This window comes from Lagenorhynchus albirostris, chromosome 4, assembly GCF_949774975.1.
Source record: "Lagenorhynchus albirostris chromosome 4, mLagAlb1.1, whole genome shotgun sequence".
NCBI classification, from domain to species: Eukaryota; Metazoa; Chordata; class Mammalia; order Artiodactyla; family Delphinidae; genus Lagenorhynchus; species Lagenorhynchus albirostris.
Genome location: NC_083098.1, coordinates 25,591,682 through 25,610,399, shown reverse-complemented (window position 1 = coordinate 25,610,399; position 18,718 = coordinate 25,591,682). Strand labels below are relative to the sequence as shown.

At 43.6% G+C, this 18,718-nt stretch overlaps 1 protein-coding gene across 1 annotated transcript in view; it reads left to right on the top strand.

The window, feature by feature from the left end:
* Positions 1–18,718, top strand: part of ZNF827 (zinc finger protein 827) — a 180,886-nt gene that overhangs the window by 104,821 nt on the left and 57,347 nt on the right. Inside the window, exon 8 of the mRNA XM_060147712.1 lies at positions 10,965–11,068. Coding sequence (XP_060003695.1) covers positions 10,965–11,068 — 104 coding nt within the window. The remainder of the gene's footprint in view (positions 1–10,964; positions 11,069–18,718) is intronic.

Sequence of the window (18,718 nt, the reverse complement as noted above, 5' to 3'; positions counted from 1 at the left end):
ACGTGTGACATGTGGCTCAGATGCCAGCTTCTTCTAATCTGGGATTTTCTCTCAAGGGTGTCTCCATGGTTGTTACTAGAAATATCTCCAATATTCCAGGGTTGACCTCTGTTTAGCAGGGAAAGCCCTGGTGGATGATGCAGCAGGCCAGGGCCCATTCACATTTCACTGGGGTCACCTTCAACTTCCACTGGACAAAGGGTCTCGCATCGCTGCAGAGAAGACTGAGTTAGTTCATCTGTGCTCTGCTCGCCTCGGCAGAAGCCCATTGTCCTTGTTTATGTACAAAGTCAGATTCCTGCGGGAGATCCAGGTCCCTCCACGAGCTGACATTTCAGGGATCCTGACGTGCAGGTTCACTTCCGCGGCTGCGCCTGGCTCCAGCTCCCCGAGGTCTGGCCTCCCGGCCGCAGCCGCCCTCGACAAGACCTGGCATTGTGCTACTTGTCCTGAGAAGTTTCCTGGCTCCGCGGTGGATGAATGCTCGAGCCGCAGCAACAGGAATTGTTCCTTGAAAACGTGGTGTTAGGTTGTACGGATTGGCCTGCCTCTAGGACAGCCCTAAATAGAAGGCATCTGTACTTTTCAGAGAAGAAAATTTAAAAACATTACCCAAATGAATTCTCCCTAAAATGTTCTACTTTTCTTCTACAGTATTTTAAACAGCGTTTTTCTTCCGTGGCTCTCAGCCTTCTGCAACTGAAGTTGACTGATATGAATGGGATCAGAATTTAGATACAGTTGCCCCCGCCTGTGTCTTTTACAACTGCCTTCAATTATATCATCCTTCAGATTACTCTTTAAAAGACTAAGAGTCTCTTTAAAAAATAAAGGATACTGAACAGTAAATCTTAATCATTTGTTTTAAGTTTAAAAAATAACTTTTAGGGCTTCCCTGGTGGCGCAGTGGTTGAGAATCTGCCTGCCGATGCAGGGGACACAGGTTCGTGCCCCGGTCCGGGAAGATCCCACATGCCGCGGAGCGGCTGGGCCCGTGAGCCATGGCCGCTGAGCCTGTGCGTCCAGAGCCTGTGCTCCGCAACGGGAGAGGCCACAACAGTGAGAGGCCCGCGTACCGCAAACAAACAAACAAACAAACAAACTTATTTTCAGAGAATATAGGAGAACATAAAGAAGAAAAAATACCCACTTATAATCAATCCTGCTACCTAGAAGCAGCCACTGCTAAGTTGGTGATGTGTATCCTGGCTGAATTTTTATCTATTTATAGATGTATCCTTTCCTATCAAAACTGGATCCTACTATATATACAGTTTTATAATGTTCTCTTTTACCTAGTAATATATTAAGAATTTCTTTCCATGTCAGTAAACATAACCCAATATTATTCTTTTCATATTTGCATGTCATCATTTATTTAATACGTCTCCTATTATTGGATATCAAGGGTTTGGTTTGGTTTGGTTTTTCAAGTTGTTGCTAATTCTGGGATAAATTGACTCAAGAAAGCATTCACAGGTTTCAGGCATTTGCTATGAATTGTCTAACTGACTTTCAAAAAGGTTGAATCTACAATTTTACCAGAAGCTAATGAGAGAATATTTTAAAGGTCTCTGTGCTTTATCATTAAAAAAATTTTTTTTTACCGATTGGGAGGTTAAAATGTATATCTTATAGTTAAAACCTTTTCATTTATTGATTCCTGGTGATATCAAGCATTTTATTCATGAAGAGACATTTTTATTTGTTCTTTTTGGGGTTTTTTTTTTTTGGTTTCTTTTTTGGTTTTCTTGCGGTACGTGGGCCTCTCACTGTTGTGGCCTCTCCCGTTGCGGAGCACAGCCTCTGGACGTGCAGGCTCAGCGGCCATGGCTCACGGGCCCAGCCGCTCCGCGGCATGTGGGATCTTCCCAGACCGGGGCACGAACCCGTGTCCCCTGCATCAGCAGGCGGACTCTCAATCACTGCGCCACCAGGGAAGCCCCTTGTATTTTTTTTAATCGTCACTTATTATTCTGTCTGGTGGTTTGTCTGGGTTGAACTTTTTATTTGATTGTTGATATTGATTTTTTTATTACGAAAAATTTTAAAACAAAGTGAAAGGAATAATGCAATAAGCCACCATATTCCCACCACCCAGATTGAACAAACGTTTGCTACACTTATTTCACCAATCTTTTTTTCCTTATATTTTAGATCACATCCCTGACATGACATTTACTCCCACATTCTTTGATATATATATCGCTAAAAAATAAGGACATTTTCTGCAATACCATTGTATACCTTACAAATTAACAACACATTCGATTGGTTTTTAATTGCTAAGAAGGTTCTGTTTGATAAGTGTACAGCCTTGTCAATGAGGAGGAGAAGCACATCTTGGCTTTCTCATGACCTCCAAACATTAAAGAAAATCTGGTGCCTATATGCGCAGCCGAATGATGGAGTGACCTTGGTTCTCCATCTGCCCACAAGCCCCATTTAGAAACCCACTGAATCTGCAATGCCAAGTCTCAATTTGTAGATAAATGCCCCGGCTGAAGCTTGCCAGTGTATAACGATTCATTCAAGCTTTACCCACTACAGTCCTTCTTTCTTTGAAAATGTGTGTCCCCAACATGATGGATGACTGGGTTTCCAGGCCTAGCCCCCTGGGGTCATGAGAGGGCTTCTCTGTTGTGTCCCTTTTAAGCTTGAATAGGGAACTTGCTGTTTCAGATGCTCAGGGTTGTCCTCAGGTCAGGGACTCGCAGTTGTTTTTAATCTCGAGCACTCTGCTCCACCGCCACATCCCCTGAGCTGCCACCCAGGGTTCTTTTATTAAAATAAGTAAATAGGGCTTCCCTGGTGGCACAGTTGTTGAGAGTCCGCCTGCCGATGCAGGGGACGCGGGTTCGTGTCCCGGTCCGGGAAGATCCCACATGCCGTGGAGCGGCTGGGCCCGTGAGCCATGGTCGCTGAGCCTGCGCGTCCGGAGCCTGTGCTCCGCAACGGGAGAGGCCACAAGAGTGAGAGGCCCGCGTACCGCAAAATAAAAATAAAAAAAAAAAAAGTAAATAAATAAAATCATTCAAGAGTAGGGGTCCTCGGGAGGGACAGTATACATGAGCGCCACTAAAGCTGTGTTTTCTTTCATTATAGATCACCTTTTTAACTGACTGCAAGAAAGTTAACAGGGAAACTGGCACTGACTTTTATATCTAAAATGTTGATATCTGGGCCCGTTTCAGAAGAAGCAGCTACCCAATGTCATCCAAAATGAAATGAGGGCCCAAGCGGGCAGGTAGGATGACCACCTGCTGTCTGCAGTGACACATAGAGATCGCTATACTGGAGCAAAAGGACCTTACCCGGGTTGCAAAGAGAGCTCAAAATCCTTTTACAAAAATCGGTAGACCTAAGCAGTTAATGTATTTCAAATACGATGATTTATAAATATGTTTCAGAACATACAGATACGTAAATATATACAAAAGAAAGAGTGAGCATTCATCCTTCTATTACAAATTATTAGCAAATACCCAAGGACAGTAACATTTGAGAAAAAAATAAGCACCACCTAAAGAAAATTGCATTAATCATGAAAATTAACTTGAAATAATGTTATTTGATCTTTTTTTAAAAAATGGAATATCTAAATATAAAGTGTGTTTGTTTTTCAGTTGTGAGCATATTTTCATGCAAGCTAGTACAGCTTCTCAGAAAGTTTCTTCTGACCTTAAAGTACTTGAAGAAATTTTGAGAAGATAGTTATAACTAATCCAAATATTTCCCCTGTTCCTTATTTTCGAACAATCCTATCTGGATATGTTTGAAAAGCTTTTAAAAAAAAAAGGAAACCGCAACGCTTTGTGTTCTGTGTCAAGGACTATAACCTGTTATTGTTAGCAAGGTGTAGTTTTGTTCAAAGACAATGTTTCCAGTTTGTTCTCATTTCCTTTGGTTGCAAGATGTATACCTGGAGATCCCATGTGGAAGTTACCTGTATCCATTTCAATCTGCAACATTCGTATAACGTGTAGTCAGAAAGTCTTGGGACTAGAGTGAGATTTATTCTTAGAAGAATTTAGTCTGTCGCCTGTCTCTGCTTGAGGCTTTTGGCGGCATAGAGGATTGTTTTCTTGACTAACGCCTCCTGCTTATTTCAAAATGTTAATGCAATGTGTCACTCCTGGGTCTAAGTGATTCAGAGGTCAGTACAATGGTTGTTGATAAATGTATGGAATTTCAGTTCTTAAAAAAATTAACCTGATACATCCATACAGAAAACAATTATTTCAGTGTCCTGACTTGAGAGCTGGGGCTAAGTAGAGATTGAGGCAGTCCTGTTACCAGGACGGACAGATGGCCATCTGGTGCGGTGGCCCTGGGGCTGGGGTCTGCTGGGAGGCAGGTAGCGGCTGCAGAGGGAAAACATTGGCTTCCACAGAACTTTCCCACCCCAGAAGGGGGCTCTGGCTCTCCTTCCGCAATATATAGCTTCTCCGAAACATCTAAGTCAGATAATTTGGTCTTAAAATTTCCTTAAAATAAAAAGAAATGAAATAAAAATTAACCAACATTCTTTTGGATGTATTTAACCAGCTCTTAGAAAAAAATCCAGAAGCCCTGTTATGTTATATGATACATAGCTGAATAAATAATTAAGTACTTTTACTTGAAAAAAACACCATTTTTTTTACTGATTAAAGAAAATTTTGTCTATGTGCGGATTGAAGTCAGAATATCACTTCAGGATGATTTGCCCGAAACGCTTACATTTAATAGAATTTCATTCTACTCTGAAATATGAAGATCTTTCTAGAGTCTGAAGACAAATTCATTGCAGAGCAAAGTCTTTTTGTCTTATTTAATCTTTCTTTTCTATTTGCCATCCCCAAGTTCAGTCCTAAAAGTTATTATCTTTTAGAAGGAAAAAAAAAATGATTTCTTCTTTGGTGTTCCTTTTAAATTATAGTGCCACTACTAAGCATAAAGTTGTTTTTTCTTAACTTCCTCTTACATACTATATCCACCTTATTCTTTTCCTTTTTTTGTCTTGTTCTGCTTTGCTATTGCCATCAAAACAAGAATTCCCGTAACGTGTTGGTTTCAGTGGTGGCACCCCGGGGGGGATGGTTTGTAAGTAGATGGGCCTTCTGTTTTGCACGAAGCCGAACTCCCTGTCGTCACTCAGATGTTAAAGGTGGAAATGTTTGTGCCACAGTCAGCAGTTAGCAAAATGTATCCCTATGTAGAGCCATAATCTTTTATGGACTCTTATTATTTATTGTAAATCTTTTCTTTCTGCAGCGCTGAGCTGTTGACCTCACAGCGCATGCCATCTAATGCCTGGAATTGTCCAGTCACTGTGACACCAGTGCCCCTTCATATTTTAACCCTTAGATTTTCTGCAGGAGAAAAATCAAAATACGCATTCATTGTCCGTTTCATTTTTATTCAGAAAAGAAACTCGAATAAATAAACATTTTGTCTTCTCCACGTAACAAAAGGCAGGAAAAGTAATGGGGGTGTTTGGCAGTTCTAAGTCTACACCAACATCTTCCAGATGCTGTGTCTGAGCATTTATCGATTATACGAGTTAGCCAGTCTTCAGGTGGCCTGTCGTTGTACAGGACCAAAGGGGAGCCACTGTGGTAGGTGGTGATTTTGTTAAATGAGAATAAGTGACAGTCCCTTCCGCCATTAGCTATTAGTCAACCTGCTTCTCTACCAAATTTTTACCGAAAACTGTGAACTAGAAATAAATCATTTTCTGGACGGATTTTGCCTTTCCCACTTCCTAAGCTCTCTTTCTGGTGGAGGGGCTTTTTCACACTAAAATGACTAAATTGAGTCAGGGAGCACGAACCATGTGGCATTTGCAAGCTTGCTCCTTTTTTCCTGGAAGAATTGGTGACTATCTAAGCAGTTGAAGGACGGTACACACACGCTTCAGAGTCTAGTACGTCGTAAAATCTGCAGTTCATTGACTCTTTTCCTCCCTGAAAAGTGCAGACCCGCTTCATCCTGAATCGGGTACCTCCGGGGCCTCCCCTCTCTGCCCGCCACCCTCTCCCATCACCCACAGTCCCTGTGGCCTGAACGAGGGGCCGGTTTGTTCACCACAGAGCTGGACGTCCTCTGAGAGCAGATGGGCTTCTGCACTTTACAGGCCCTGTGAGGCACAGGAAAAGAAAGGGGGCCTAAGGATGACCGTCTCCACATTCTGAGAATGACAGTGCTTGGGGCCAAGTTATAAGTACAGCGTCTTCTGTTCTCAGAACACAGGCAGAAAGTTAAAGATAACCAAATCATTTTTCACAAGTTCTATTCCTCAATTGAAAAAGCCTTTCTTTGGTGACCTAGGATCCTGCTTACTGAAACAGTACTCCCACCCCACTTCCCTCCCTTCTTCCACTGTCTCTTCCTTTTGTTCTGTCAGTTCCAAGAAGGATCCATGACTTTGTATTGTCCCTGTGTTCCCTAGATGTTAAGAGACCAAGCAAAAGGCAGTGTAGCTTAGCTTAATGGGCAAGGGTGCAAAATGCGATACCAACATGCCTGGGTTCAAATCCTGTCTCAGCCCACGGGCATGGACAACTACTTACCTTCTCTGTACCTGAGTCTCTTCATCTATAACATATGGATGATAATAGTAATTGTCGACACCCTATAGAGGGTCCTTGTGAGGATCCAATGGAGTTAATATACACAAAGACCTTTAGAGCAGGGCCAGATACTTAGTAAGCAATACACGTGTTTGTTGCCATTTTTATTGAGCATGTATGAGGTACTAAGAACTTTAACATGAAATATCTTATTTAACCCTTTACAGCTCCCCTGTAAAGATGGTATTTTATTTATTTATTTATTTTTAAAGATGGTATTTTAAAAGCTTTTTTCCAATGATGAAACAGGCTAGGGAGGTTGTTGACAAAGATCACTTCACCATTAACTGGCCAATATGGAATTCAGACTCAGATCCTTCTGACTCCAAACTCAGTGCTAAACCACTGCACTCTCCCTTCCCAGCGTGAATGGATCCGAACGCGGAGCATCGCAGCGGGCTGTCTGGTCTGAGACATGCTCTGTTAACGTAGTATCTTCTCTTTATAGATAAGAACTTACACCAGTCTTAAGCTGCTTTGACTTGTCAAAGTTTCTCCATTGACTCTTTGCCCCTAACATTGCCAGTCCTTTTGTGCTTTTCTAGTATCCAGCCTGATTCCCTTCTAATTCTCCACTTCTTCAGGAGAAATCTTTTCTTTTCTATACAGGAGAAAGCTGGCCTCCAGGGTAGAAAATTATTTGCAATGTTGTTTCCCTCAGCGATTGCCTCCGTTTCTTCTGAGCGGCTAGATGGTTATAGGGCTTCACTCCGCATGTGCGTGAAAACCTGTTGAAGAGAACACGTGACGATGCAGAGCTAGCAAAACCTAGGGTGCTCTTCCCAGCACGTAGCGTGATCGCCTCTGCCTGGTTCACCTGGAAACCTTCGGGTTGGTTGGAAATATACCTGTGGTCTTTACCTGCCCTATTTCTTAAACTATTTTTCAATCTGCCTGTGTCGCTGCCGCTTTGCAGTGTTGGCCACCAGAGTCACCACGTCCCATATGGACTGCTGCTCTGGCCACCTGCCTTGGGTTCTCCAACCCACCGGGCAGAGCTTCCTGAAACTGAAATCATACTGCGTCCCCGCCTTACTGAACACACCGCCGGGCTTTCCAGGACTGTTAGGGCAAAGCCGGGATCCCTGCACTCGGTGTGCCCACCCTGCCCGGCACTCCAGCCTCATCCAGCTCCGCAGACTGGCTGTGTCCTCTCACTGTGCAGGGGACACTTCCCCCAGCCACTGGGAACCCTGACAACCCTGCTCTCCATTCAGGTCTCAGCTCAGCTGTGGCTTCTGCAGGAAAAGCCGCTCCTGGCCAGGCCCGCGCTGCGACCCCACTCCCCTCTCTTCCACAGCGTTAGTCTGGCTGTGGTAGCCACGCAGGTCTTTGAGCCCTCTTAACATTTGCAGCCGTAGCCAGTTTTGCTGACGTTATGTTCCCAGTGCCTAGCACGCCCAAGCACTCACTAAATGGTTACTGCGAAACTGAGGGAAGGAGGGCAGGGCACACCTTTCTCTGTGGCAAGAAGGGTGATATTCCTAGGTACCTTAGGGGGCCTCTCTAGGGGATCTGGGTGTCCCCAAAGGAAATCTCCACATTTCAGACCAAACAGATCCATGAGCTTCCTGAACTCTCAGATTCTAGCGTCATTCCAGGGTAACCGAAGGCCCATTGCCTGACGTTTACCCTGTGCCCTTGGGCCAGCAGGTGGTGGTTCCCATGTGAACTGTCCACTCAAACACGAGGATGTCATTGTCACCTTGTATAGATGCTTCAGAGCTAAGGAGGTGGGATTCGAGAAATCTCACACTCTGGGTCTGACCAACAATCCTCCAAGGGCTCTACCTCCTTAGAAGTTCTTTGATTCTAAACAGTTTTCTTTGTGGAAGAGTTAGAAATTAACCGAATCTCTCCAGTGGTCAACGGACCCTTCAATATCAGAGTGACCTTTTCTTCATGCATTTTCTGCAAGGAAACTCTATTCTTTTTGTCGACTCGTGAGGAAAGGTTGATTAATTTATGCTCCCTTTTGAGCTAGACAGAGATACAGATAAAAACAGCTTATGCTGATTGAGTGCTTACTGGTTGCCAGACACTGTGAAAAGCACGTTCCGTGAACCATCTTACTCAGTCCTCCTAGAGGGGGTATAGATGCTATTAACGTCCCACTTTATAGACAAGAAATGAAGGCTCAGAAAAGTTAAGCGATTTGTGCAAGGTCACACAGCCGTAAGTGGTGGAGCTGGAGTTTGGACCTAGAACTGCCCACTCTCAAGTGCACTCTCTTAGCCTCCATGCTGCCTTGCCATATCCTTTCACGAGTTTTGTATCACTTGCAGGTTTTGAGTTGTTTGGCACAAAACAACGTGTCTCCCCACTCCCCATCACTGACTAGCCTACAGCCAGTTCACTTTTTAAGCCTGTTTAAATTGTTTTATGTGTAAGATACAAATAAAAAGCATGCCACACATTTTTAAAACTCTAATGGAAAACTGATGAATTCATAAAGGTGCTAACAAAAGATCAAGATAAAAAAAATGAATTACATAGGACTGAGTGAACTGATGAGGATGATTATAATTTTTGTGACCTTTCTGTTTGTATAAAAAAAAAATCCCACAAGGACTCAGAGGCAAAAAATATACAAATCAGTTTTCACTGCAAAGTAAAGGAGCTGTTACAGTGGAGGATTACTGGACTGAATGTCAATATTATGACATAGTATGGGTGTGTTTCGTGTTTGGTAATTGCAATCATTGTTGCTTCTGTTGTGGTCGTCCATTTACAATGCTTGGTGTCAGTTTATTTATCTCTTGTAAAAATAAAATACAGTGTGTGTGTGAAAAAAAAAGAGATAAAACAGTCTGAGGATAGGGTAATGATTAAAATTTTATTATCAGAAACAATACGAAAAAAACCCAGAAAGCATGCCACACAAAGTTGCATCAAATCTAGCCTGAGTCATGTGAAACTATACTGTTAACTGTGTTTTATTTTTAAAAGATGGATATGTCTTCCATTTTTATCGTAATCTTTCCTTTTTAATATTTAATAACAGTAACCGGTAGCCTCTTGGCATGTTTAGAAAAGCAGCACCAGTCATGGGAGTCCTAGTTTTGCGTGACCCCAGATCTGTTCCTTCCCCCATCTGCAGTTTTGCAGAAGCCGATCCGGCAGGCTGTACGTCTCTGACTTCCGGGAAGGTTCAGCCAATCAGAGCCTTTGATGTGGTGGGGGTGGGGCTTAAGAAAGAGGCGGGGTATTTCCCTCCCTCCCTGACCTTCCTGTCTGCCTCCTGCTACGGCTGCACCTCTGTGGTCCCAGCTCCCTGCTGGGCAGGCTCACCTTGCCTCCAGCTTCCACCAGGTGACCTCAGTTCCCTGGGCTCCATTTACCTCTGCCTTTTGTCTCTCCAGCCTCAGCGTTGCTGGTGGCTTCCTGCTAGCTCTGGGCTGCACTGCTGGCGCCTATGAACCTTCCACCACCTGTGCACCGAGTGAAATTTGCTCTGTTGTACAGTAATAGGGCTTCCCGTGCTCCATGTTGGACTCTGTTGTGTATTCCAGTATTCTCACACGTGATCGCAATATAGTTTTCTTTAGAGGCATGGGAGATGGAGGCTATGACTGGGTTAAAATCCGCTGATTAAAAGCAGCCTAAGTGTTTGTGTTCACTATGGCTGTGGTATAAGGGGAAAACCCTGCCTGGGTGTCTAGTGTCTAGTTCTCACTGAGTCACTAGGGGAGCTTAGAATCACTCAAGTCAAAGCCTCAGTTTCTTGAAAAATGAAAGTGCTCCCCGGGGTCCCTTCTGGCAGCCCCATTAGCTGGCTTTAACTCCTTCCAAACCAAGACAGTTGTAGGATGCAGACTCAGTTCCCGTGGGGACCAGCGAGTTGTCTCCATCGGCTCGGCGGACCCTGACTCCAGCCATCTGCCCTTCGGAGGGGTGCCATGGGTCCCTGAGGGGTCAGGTGACACAGTGTGGGCGAGCTGGGGCAAACCTGTCACCACTCTGGAAAGACCTCCAAAACAGGCTTTTCTGATCTGACACATGTGCTTGGTCTTCATTCAGGCACAACTCCCTCCCAGATCCTACAGTGCGAAAGTAAAATTTACTGCTCAGCTGTCCTGACAGTGGGTTCAACAACGTATCAAAGATGTTGTTTCATCTGTTCACCTTAAGTATACAACCAACCGGCAGAATGTGCAGATGGTACTTGTCTGATGTAATATAGTCTCTCTTTCTCCATTTTAAGCACAATCTTATAGTCTCTAAACAGCATTTTAAAAATACGTTGACCCACATGTTGTTTGTGTATACGTATGTATTTGGGGCCAGATGCTCTGGGTATCTTAAATAACTTTGATTTACTAAACTTCCCTCCTCCTTCCCCACCCCCAGCCCTTTCTTTTCAGAAGATACCTTTAGACAATCACCATTCACCTCCAACTCAAAAGACCTGCTGCCCAGTGAATCTGTGCTTCACGGAAGAATATCAGCTCCAGGTATGGAAACATTGTCGATTTTGCTTCTACTAATGGTTGCTTAAAAATTACTTTTCTGGAATGCGTGGATTCTCAGGTACTGTTGGTTCAGTTTATAGGCTGAAGTTACTCATCTGAAGCTAGGCTTTTGAGAAGAGAGAGAATTTAAATAGCCACAGAAGTTTGTTAGAAGAAAAAGCAGACAGTAAGAAAGCTCTCCGCTGCGGGGGGCTTATTGTTCTTTATCGGCTGATGTTTCATTCGCAGAGTGAATTCCTTTGAAATAGCGAAGTATAACCTGGAAATAATTTGCTTTCCACGTTGTCAGTATTTTAGGCAGGCAGCCAGGAAGATGTAGGAGGGCGGTGGCAAGACCGCTAGTCGCAGACCGGGAAGATCATGACCCTGGGGGTGGGCCACCACAAAGAGCACTTCGGTTTCCATGGCAGCAACACAGCTTGTTACGACAGTCTTGCCACCCAGATATCACCTCTGTTCTGAGAGGATCCGCGTAGATCCATCTACCACTTCCTTTTGCCACGTCAGCCTCAATGCACAATTTCCTATCCACGCTTCCTTTTTCATTGCTCCCTTCCCGAGCAGAAAGAAAGACGTGCCTGCTGTCCCCTTACCAACAGCATGGCCATCCCTCAGGACCTAACATGTGCATCTCAGAGTGGTCATGAAATGAGAACGTTTGAGAACCCCTGCCCTGGAGTCTCTCCTCCCTTCCCACCCCTCCCCCACCCCAGTGCCACCCGTCCAGCTGCCAGGAAGCTTTCAGCTCCCAGTCACTAAGAGAATTTCAGAGGCTCCTGGTGGCCTCCACACCCGTTCATGTGTCCAGGAGAGACCAAGGCCACATGTGTGCACGAGGGGCTCACAGCAGGGTTGTTGGCCAGGAATTCCTGCAAGAATAAAGTCCAGTGTCCCCCTCACACGCAAGGAGCCCGTGTCACAGATGCAAACGGCTGCAGAGCTGAGTGTTTTACGATTCAGAAAGAGCCAAGGAGCATCTTCTGAGATACCGGCTTGCGGATGTCACAGGTCGTTGGAAGTGGTCCGTGACAGACAGTGGGGAAGAGGCCACTCTTTGTCGTTCTTTAGTCTTGTGATGGCAGATCCATTTCTTCTCATCTCCAAAGAGTCCAGGTACCTGCAGCCTTGTTAGCCTGGCAGGGCTTTTCTATTCAAACCCCATCAATAACATGCTTACACAAAAACACGTTACATAATACCTGGTTCTGGAGGTGGAAAGAAATTCTGGTTAGTTGATGCCTTCATTCTCAAACAGGGGCTATTGGAACTGCTGTTTACTTCCCACAGTGTCTTTTTGAATAACCATCTCCCTGTTCCCCAAATTATCACCCTGCTGTTAAGCTGATGGATTGTGACTTTCTAATGTCAAAATAACTGCCTAGTAATTGCCTGTCAGAATGCTGTGACCCATACAGCCAAGCATCCCGTGATATATATACAAACCCTGCACTGCTGGCTTAATGTGCGGCTTGGCTATATTTTAAGAAGGGTTTATTGGTCAAGTTACAGCTCGCCCTCAAAAAGTAATATGTTTAACTATATGTGTTGTGTTGTCGGGTGGGGAACTTGCTATGATGCGCTTCACAGACTTTTATTACAAATTAGATAAACTCACCCTTAAAAAGTTAACTCTTATTTTGGGGGGAGAAGTCAGCATGACCGGGATTTTTTTTTTAATGTAAATGCACCATTCTTGAGGGGTGATCATTCTCTGTTCTTGAAAAAGCCTTTCTTTAGGCAGAGGATAGGCAAAATGACTATATTTAAATTTTGTCAAAATAGACAACTAAAAAGGGCCTATTTAAAGCAAGCAAGGTAAAAATGCTTTAGAAATGGAGTTAAAATTAGAAAAATTAAAAGCGGTAAGGACAATCTGGTGATCACAAAGTTCTCGTAATCCGAAGATATATTTTGTAAGGAAAACCTTGATAATTTGGACGAATTGTGGAGAAGACCAATCTGAACTAACAAAAGACTGCAGTACGGAGACTTTTCAAGAAAACATGTGTCTGACATGTTAATGGCAGTGATAAATGGCCATGGTGTACTACCTACTCAAGCTCCCCAATCCTTTACCCACAATCCTGAAACCCATAATTTTTTGAATAAGTTGTTTGGTGGCAAAACCTAATGAGAGGCTATTTATAGCCTTTATGCATTATGCCAAGGATGAAATCCATACATTTTTGTTGCAGAAATATCAATGTGCTTGATTACGAAGGCCCATCGGAGTGTTACATCAAATAATACCTTATGCACCATATTATCATCTGAAATCAGAAAAAGTATGAATCCCAAAATACATCAGGCCCCAGGGGTCTTAGATAGATACGGTGAACTTACGTCTGTTCCAGGACTCTGCTAAATGCAGCGCTGGGAACAAAGAAATTTTGAAGCCAAAGATCTTAAGATTCTAGGGTATAAGAATCATAAATTCCTATAGAAGATTTCGGAAGACCAAGTGCGCAGCAGATTTCTGAATCATTGACGATGTGGCAAGAACGAGTTGTCCGAGGCAGATGCTCTCGTACTACGACAGCATTGTTAATGAGGGCCTGGATTCGAGAAAAGGAGGACGGGGATAGGACAGGCAGGAAATGGGCTAGTTGACTAGTTTGGTTAGCTTTGTCATTAGCAGGTTGAAGTAGGGACCTATGGTGGCTGTGCAGAAATGGGGAAGCCAGGAAGGAGATAGCTGGCTTTAGTGACTAGGCAGAAAATCATTTGTTGTTAGTATATAAATAAAAGCGTCAGCATCCTTAGACATCTTCTCTTGGGTAATTTAAATGTCACCATTAAAATATTATTTCCATTCTTTATTTACTTAGCCAACTTCTTGCCACACATCATGTCAAGATAAATGTCAGCCTGGAGAGTGATCTCAGAGTCCCAACTAGTGGAGACCGTAATTAATGAGGTTTAATGTGCCTAGTTACAATCCAAGAAAGCCCTTGCAAATGCTGAGAACCCACAGCATTAATTCAACGATATATATTGGTATATATTTATATACCTGTATCAGTGGGATGAAATCCTCTCCCGTTCGCCTTTGGAGTGAGACCACGGGGCAGGGGAGTGTACCACGCGAGAGTATCGTTGAAGGCCTGGCAGCTCCAGGCCAAGCGATGCTCGCAGTGGGTTGTGATTGTGTTTCAGGCCTGTGGAGCACGAAGCGAGCGGTGTGGGAGAGAGCAAAATGGGGAGAGGTGGTAGCACCACGGATCATGGAAAAATTGAGAATAGCACTGTTAACTAGGCATTTGCCTTCGGCAGATGGTCTCTAAGACACACAGCTGCCATCATCCCAGAGAAACAGAATAAACACAGAGCTTCGCGGTGTCCTGGACCCGGTTGTTGCCACTATTTCTAGACTGACTTTCCTGTGAACCAAAAAATGCTCACGAGCCAAGACCTAACATTTTTACTTGCTGTGAATGTCTTAGGCGGAGGTAACACCAGGAATCCTTAATAAAACAATGAGTTAAAAGCTGCTGTCATCGTCTGCTGGAGGGATGTGAGGACAAAATAACCTGAAGGCCGTGAATAGATGACTGAGTGCACCCTGGCTAGTGCCGGGGCTGGTGGGTGATTGTACAAAAGAAATAAAAGAGACTTCCTATTATGGGGGAGATAAAATTACAGACTCTGTGTAATTTAATGTACTTTGTCTAACTTATAGTTGTCTCACTTTGTAAGAGATTTACACTGATAGAGGAGAGATTCTGAGGTCAGGTGTGTTTCAGGGCACGAAGGGCAGTTCTGTATAAGGAGTAGACCCATTGCCATGTACCTGCAGCTATTTCTGTTTTCCCGTCGTCTTTCCGAAGCAAAGGCTATTAAGAGAAGGATTTACGTCTCGGCACTGCTTTTAAGCAGTGTGGAGCTTCAATTCTGTTTTATTATGATTTTGAAGTCACAGTATGTTTGCTCTGTATTAAGCCAAAAAACAAAAACACAAGCAGAGCGGGTGTGAAGGAAAATGCAGGTCTCCGTGGAACTCTTTCACGGTGTTTGGAGTCACCAATGCTTCTGTTTGTTATTTCAGATGGAGCTTAGAGTCAGACAATGTAAAACATATCAGCAATTGTATTTGTAAATCCCTTCACCCATTACTTGCTAAACTCCCTTTAAAAAAAGAAACTCTTTTTGCTGTTATTGTTCATAACATCCAAACAAGAAGAACATGGGCAAAATTTAGTTCAAGACTTGATATGCCAATCAGGTTTGATGTTAAATAAAAAGGCACGTTTAGAATGGTCTGCCTTGTCCCCAGGCCAATTCTTGATCCATTTTCCTCTATCTGTTCTGCCAATCACTCTAATACAAGTGGTACCATGTCATATACACTTTTCTGAAATCTAAATTAATGGTGCCTTGCATTAGAGTGCCACCAGTGACTAACTCTTGGCCTGCCGTGCAGCTGCCCAGATAGGAATGACCTCTTTCAGGCAGTGGGTTTAAAAGATGTGCATGTCACCTTTGTTTATGTTAAGACTTCCCGACTCATATCTCGAGAGAGAGACATATCAAGCTTTCCTGGATTACAGCAAAGTGTTTTCTTCAATCCTTTTTCAAACACAGCAGATTCTTTTAAAATTCAGACTAAGTCATGGATAAACAGTAGAACATTGGGTGTTGTTTGGTGTGTATCATTTTGTGGCTTAAGCTCCTTTTTGATTAAACAGATTCATCCTGTACAGAGGAGGAAGTTAATAGTTATCAAGGACCTGCTAAATTGTCAGGCCCGGGATCTGTGTCATCTCATTTAATTTTGAAAACAACCCGTTGAGACATAGGAATTATGCTCAATTTACAGGAGACTAAATGGAGGTTCAGAGAGATTTAATACCCTTTTTCCAGTTTTATTGAGATATAATTGACATATAACATTGTATTTGTTTAAAATGTACAACCTAATGATTTGATATACATATTTTGCAGAATGATCACTGCAATAAGTCTAGTTAACATCCATCACCTCACATTGTTACAAATTTTTTTTCTTGTGAGAACCTTTAAGATCTGTTCTCTTAGCAGCTTTCAAACCTGCAATGTGGTATTGTTAACTACAGTCACCGTGCTGTACATTTCATCCCCAGAATTTATTTATCTTATAACTGGAAGTTTGTACCTTTTGCGGAGACATTGCAGATTTCATGGGTTCAGAGATATTGTGGGTTCAGTTCCAGGCCACCACAATATAGCGAATATTACCATAAAGTGAGTCACACAAATTTTTTGGTTTCCCGGTACATATAAAAGTTATGTTTACACCATACTGTAGTCTATTAAGTAAGCATTATGTCTAAAAAACAACATGCATGCCTTAGTTAAGAGATATTTTATTGCTAAAAAATGCTAACCATCATCTGACAAGGCATAGTTGCCACAAACCTTCGATTTGTTAAAAAAAAAAAAAGCAATATCTGCGAAGCACAATAAAGCAAGATATGCCTGTAATAACTTGTTCAGAATCATCCAGTTGGTGAGTGGCAGCCCGTGAATTCAAACCCAGAACTCCACAGTGCATTTTCTCTCTTTCTGCCCTGTCACACTGCCTCCTAAGTCAGATATGCGTCACCAGCAAAGAAGCACATCTCTCCAGGGTTTGCCCATACGTACTCCCAGTTGACATTTGACGTATTACTGATGGATGGCCTTCTTTTAGTTAGGAATAAAAAGTAGTCCTTTAAATAAGATATTTCAAAGCAGTGACAAGATAAGAATGTACTGTTTATTAATATAATGCTAATTTTGTCCTCTTCCCTTTTAATTCTTTTCTTTCTTCCCTTAATGCCTCGATATCTAGTAATCATAGTCACTTGGAATGTTTCTTTCAGTCAAGAAACTTAAAGAAACAATGTTTCTTTTCAGTAACCTTTTTTTTGCGGTATGCGGGCCTCTCACTGTTGTGGCCTCTCCCGTTGCGGAGCACAGGCTCCGGACACGCAGGCCCAGCGGCCATGGCTCACGGGCCCAGCTGCTCCGCGGCATGTGGGATCTTCCCGGACCGGGGCACGAACCGTGTCCCCTGCATCGGCAGGCGAACTCTCAACCACTGCGCCACCAGAGAAGCCCCTCTTTTTCTTTCTTTCTTTCTTTTTTTTTTTTTTTTTTGTGGTACGCGGGCCTCTCACTGTTGCGGCCTCCGTTGCGGAGCACAGGCTCCGGACGCGCAGGCTCAGCGGCCATGGCTCACGGGCCCAGCTGCTCCGCGGCATGTGGGATCTTCCCGGACCGGGGCACGAACCCGTGTCCCCTGCATCGGCAGGCGGACTCTCAACCACTGCACCACCAGGGAAGCCCGCTTTTCAGTAACCTTTAATGGATTGTCTGAGCCGTAGAAATACTTTCATGAACCTGGTTAAAACCTCCTGGTTAAATAAGACACATAACACTGAAGTGAGTGGTGATCCGATCAGCGATGCAAAAGGAAAAGTTCTCCACTGGGAATCAGGAGAACCCGGGTTTAGCCCTAGCTAAGCTTCCAGTAGAAAGAGAATAGAAGAGCTTCAAGCTTCTTCCACATCCCCTCTTTTTCAAAAACTGCCATCTGTAGTGGTACTGTGACCTCAACTCAGGTTTCTTTATTTTCCTTGTAGAGCCAAAACTATATGCTGGTAAGGGGAACAGCAGTTTAGTCTACTAGAAATTCTACCACACCCACTAAGAGTTGGGGAAGGGACTTAATCCTCGAAGGACAGTACTGGGGATGGTAGTGACTGAGAAGCGGGCACAAGAAGGGCATCTGGGAAGATGGACCATTTCATTTCTTGATCTGGCTGCTGATTACATGCATGGGTAATTCTGTGGAAATTCATCAAGCTGTGTTAGGGCTAACTGTCTTATTCACAAATAGGTGGGTCTCGATGCCACGTGGCCACCTCCAGGCCATCAATACAAGTGCATCTTCACTTCAGAGACCGAAAGTGATGATGACGCCAGCTGTCTTTCAAGTAGATAATTTTTAGTTTATAGGAACATTTCCATTTGTACCACAAAATTGCCCCGAATTAAGTGACATATAGGTTGATATCTCTGATTCCCGTTCTGTTTCAAATTGGGAAAGTATTCTGCACTGCTTATAGCAGTTCTCTGATGTACTTACAAAAGGTGAGCTATGTAGTCTGTCCAGCTGTTTACTAGAGGGAGAAGTTTTTGTTGTTACACAGCTTCCTGACCCAGATAATGTTATTTGAGGCTAAAAATGATGTGCCCGCAACTAGTTCCATCTGTCCCTCAGCAGACTAGTTTGGTCTCAGTCAGAGTGTAGGTGAATTCCAAAGGGGAGCTGTTGACTCCATTAAAAATTCTTTGAAGAGAAAGGTCTTCGTGTCCAAGTTAGTCCTTCTCAAAAATGTGACTAATCAGGTCTCTGCAGACCAGCGGTTGTGGTGTTTACATACTGAAGGGGTTTAATTGTGGTAACCTTTCCAGAGGAGAAATTTATCTCCAGTTTAGATGCCTCACCTGAGCTATCTGTGGAAAGCCACAAAGACAGAGGACAAAACTGTGGTTGCTGTGCTAAGTCCCTTTATCTATGCCCAGATAGCACCGGGGTTGAGTCACTTGGTATTGAAGATAATCATCAACTCTTTCGTGTTTGTACTTTGCGGGAAATGGTGACATCCA